At 57.9% G+C, this 2,768-nt stretch overlaps 1 protein-coding gene across 1 annotated transcript; it reads left to right on the top strand.

Annotated features, from left to right (window-relative positions):
- Positions 1-1,516: 1,516 nt before the first annotated feature.
- TMEM215 (transmembrane protein 215) lies at positions 1,517-2,224 on the top strand. Its single transcript, XM_063081560.1, has one exon. It carries the CDS (start codon positions 1,517-1,519, stop codon positions 2,222-2,224), a length of 708 nt encoding a protein of 235 aa, XP_062937630.1.
- The last annotated feature ends 544 nt before the right edge of the window (positions 2,225-2,768 follow it).

The following is a 2,768-nucleotide window of genomic DNA, read 5'->3' as shown; positions in this document are numbered from 1 at the left end:
GACGTGCCAGACTGTGTCCTCGCCGTCCTGAATCCCACTACCGTCCTCTGCTGTAAATGGGCGGCCCTGTGGAAGAATCACAGCCAAGGCCAGTCCTGCCCCAGGGGCTGGAGGAGTCCATCTGCTTCGGCCGAAGACCGAGTGGGAGGGAAGCAGACGTGCCCACCACACCAGCGCGAGCAAGGGAGGGCAGAAGCACCCGGAGAGCAGCATCGCGGGGTGGTGGGCAGTCCCGAGCCGCGCCGTCAAGGCCCCTTCTTCTCGCGAGCGACGCGGGAGTGGGGTCGCGGTCCCACGGCCACGCTCTCCAGGGCCCAGAGCTGGAGGGGCAGGGGGAGGGGCTCCGGTGACCCCCCAGGCCCCGGGCAAGACCCGGCACCCACCCGTCACCATTAACTCAGGCCGGGCGCTCGTCCTGTGCGCTCGGGCTGCAAGAGCGGACCAGAGCAGGGCGCCGGCACCCGGCCCTCGAGGGGTGCAGCCCTCGGCGTCCCGAGACCGCCAGGTCGACAGAAGCGCGGTCGGGTCACCGGATTTGTCAGCCGGGAAGGGTGAGGATCCCCGAAGGACATCTCCCGCTGGTACCTCACCCCTCGGACCTCGGGCTTGCGCCCAGGCTCGGACATCCCGACGGCTGCCCCGTGGGCAGACCAACCTGGGTTCCCGTCTCCACCCTCGGCGGCCTCGCGTCCCGGACCCTCCCCGGGGTCTGAGCCCCTCGCGCCCCCGCGCGTCCTGCTTTGTCTGCGACCGTGCTCCGCGAGTGATGTAACGAGGCCGGGCCGCGCCGCTCCCCCTCTTTCCACGCCAAGTCCCCCTCCCCCGGCGCCCGCCCCGCGCTCTGTGCGCTGAGCCCGCGCTGGGCTGCGCCGCGGCTCCGCTTGCCCAGCCCTGGGGACCGACGGCCACTGCTAGGAAAGACACTTTCCCACGTCCCACCTCCTGGATGCAGAGCCACTGGGGAAAACCAGGCTTTCGTCCCAGAACCAAGGGAGCGAGCCAAGGGGGCAGCTGCTGTGGAGGTTTCTGACGACACTCAGACTGGCTTCTTTCCCTGCTCCCGGGAAACGGGGGACTGCTGAAAACCTCAGGTACCTCGATGACCCCAGTCCGTGCATGTTCATATGAGAGAGACAGGTTGCAATAGTGAGAAAGGGAGAGAGGGATGGTGAACGAGAGAAAGAAAAAGGAGGGAGAGAGAAAGAAATTGAGATTGCAAGAGAAACAGGGAGAAATAGAAATAGAGAGGGAGAGACTGCAAGTGGAACTGGGCGAAAGAGACAGAGATTGCAAGAAAGATAAAGACAGGGACAGAGAGTCAGACACCAAGACCGAAAGACAGGTAGAGTCAGAGACAAAGAGCAAGAGAGAGACAGAGAGTTGGCGGGTGGGAACTTGACTTGGGTTTTGTGTTTTGTTTGGTTTTGTTTTTAACCCACTGTGGTTTCGCCTCTGGCAGCAGAGAGGAACCTGCTTCCTGACCAGCAAGCAGCCCCCAACCTGGATGGAGTGAAAGATGCGGCCTGATGACATTAACCCGAGGACTGGGCTGGTGGTGGCCCTGGTCAGTGTCTTCCTGGTCTTTGGTTTCATGTTCACCGTCTCTGGGATGAAAGGGGAGACTCTGGGAAACATCCCCCTCCTGGCCATCGGGCCAGCCATCTGCCTACCGGGCATCGCAGCCATTGCCCTGGCCAGGAAAACCGAGGGATGCACCAAGTGGCCCGAGAACGAGCTGCTATGGGTCCGCAAGCTGCCCTGCTTCCGGAAACCCAAGGACAAGGAGGTGGTGGAACTGCTGAGGACCCCTTCAGACCTTGAGTCAGGCAAGGGGAGCTCAGATGCGCTGGCTGAGAAGGCTGGCCTCAGCGGGAAGCCTCCCCCACAGGGGCAGGGCGAAGTGCCTATGGCCACCTCCATCACCACCCCCACACCCATGGAGGAAAGAGAATGCCAGAGCTTGGTCCAGAGCGGGCATCGGGAGGAGACGTCCAGATACCTGGATGGCTACTGTCCCTCGGGCAGTTCCCTCGCCTACAGTGCCTTGGAAGCCAAGTGCTCAGTCTGGGACAGATCCGAGCACCCTGAGCCGGAGGACAGCATCTTCTTTGTGCCCCAGGACAGTATCATAGTTTGCTCCTACAAGCAGAACAGCCCGTATGACAGATACTGTTGTTACATCAATCAAAGCCAAGGCAGGTGTGACCACGAGACAATAGTCTAAGCTTTGCATACAAGGGTCGCTGTATTGATAGAAACTTGACTGCACCCAGCTCCCAATGGAAGGGAATTGCTCTGCTCCAACAGCCTTCACACTGCTAGAAATTGACCTGGTATGTGATGGGCGTGCAAGCCTCTGGTGACTGAGAGTCATGTATGGGGACACATTTTGGGAAAGGGTCATGAGGATTCAGAACACTGGAAGAGGCAATGGGTAGAAAAGGAAGTGGTTCCAATTGCGTGTTAACAATTTAAACTGTTAAATGTTTTTGTAAATTAACCCAAAAAGTGCTATCTAGCACCTGCTGAAAGCAACACAGATCTAGAATGGGCTTCAGACGTCAGGCATCAAGTGATGTGTGGGGTATCCAGTGGGAAATGGAGCTGCTTTATATAGAGAGAAATTGAAAGAAAAATTTAATGCTCTATTATATGGAATGATTTTTATCTGGAGAAAAGCTTGTCACACTTGGTATTTGCTGAAAGAAAAACAAAATTAAGATAAGAACAGTTAAACCCTCCTTAGATGGGATGGTTTTTGGAGTTAA

This window comes from Cynocephalus volans, chromosome 17, assembly GCF_027409185.1.
Source record: "Cynocephalus volans isolate mCynVol1 chromosome 17, mCynVol1.pri, whole genome shotgun sequence".
NCBI lineage: Eukaryota > Metazoa > Chordata > Mammalia > Dermoptera > Cynocephalidae > Cynocephalus > Cynocephalus volans.
Note: the sequence above shows the minus strand (reverse complement) of the source record. Positions and strands in the feature narration are given on the sequence as shown.

What these genes read in the sequence shown, in the direction of transcription:
- TMEM215 (XM_063081560.1), top strand. Translation starts at nt 1,517, where the DNA reads ATGCGGCCTGATGACATTAACCCGAGGACTGGGCTGGTGGTGGCCCTG.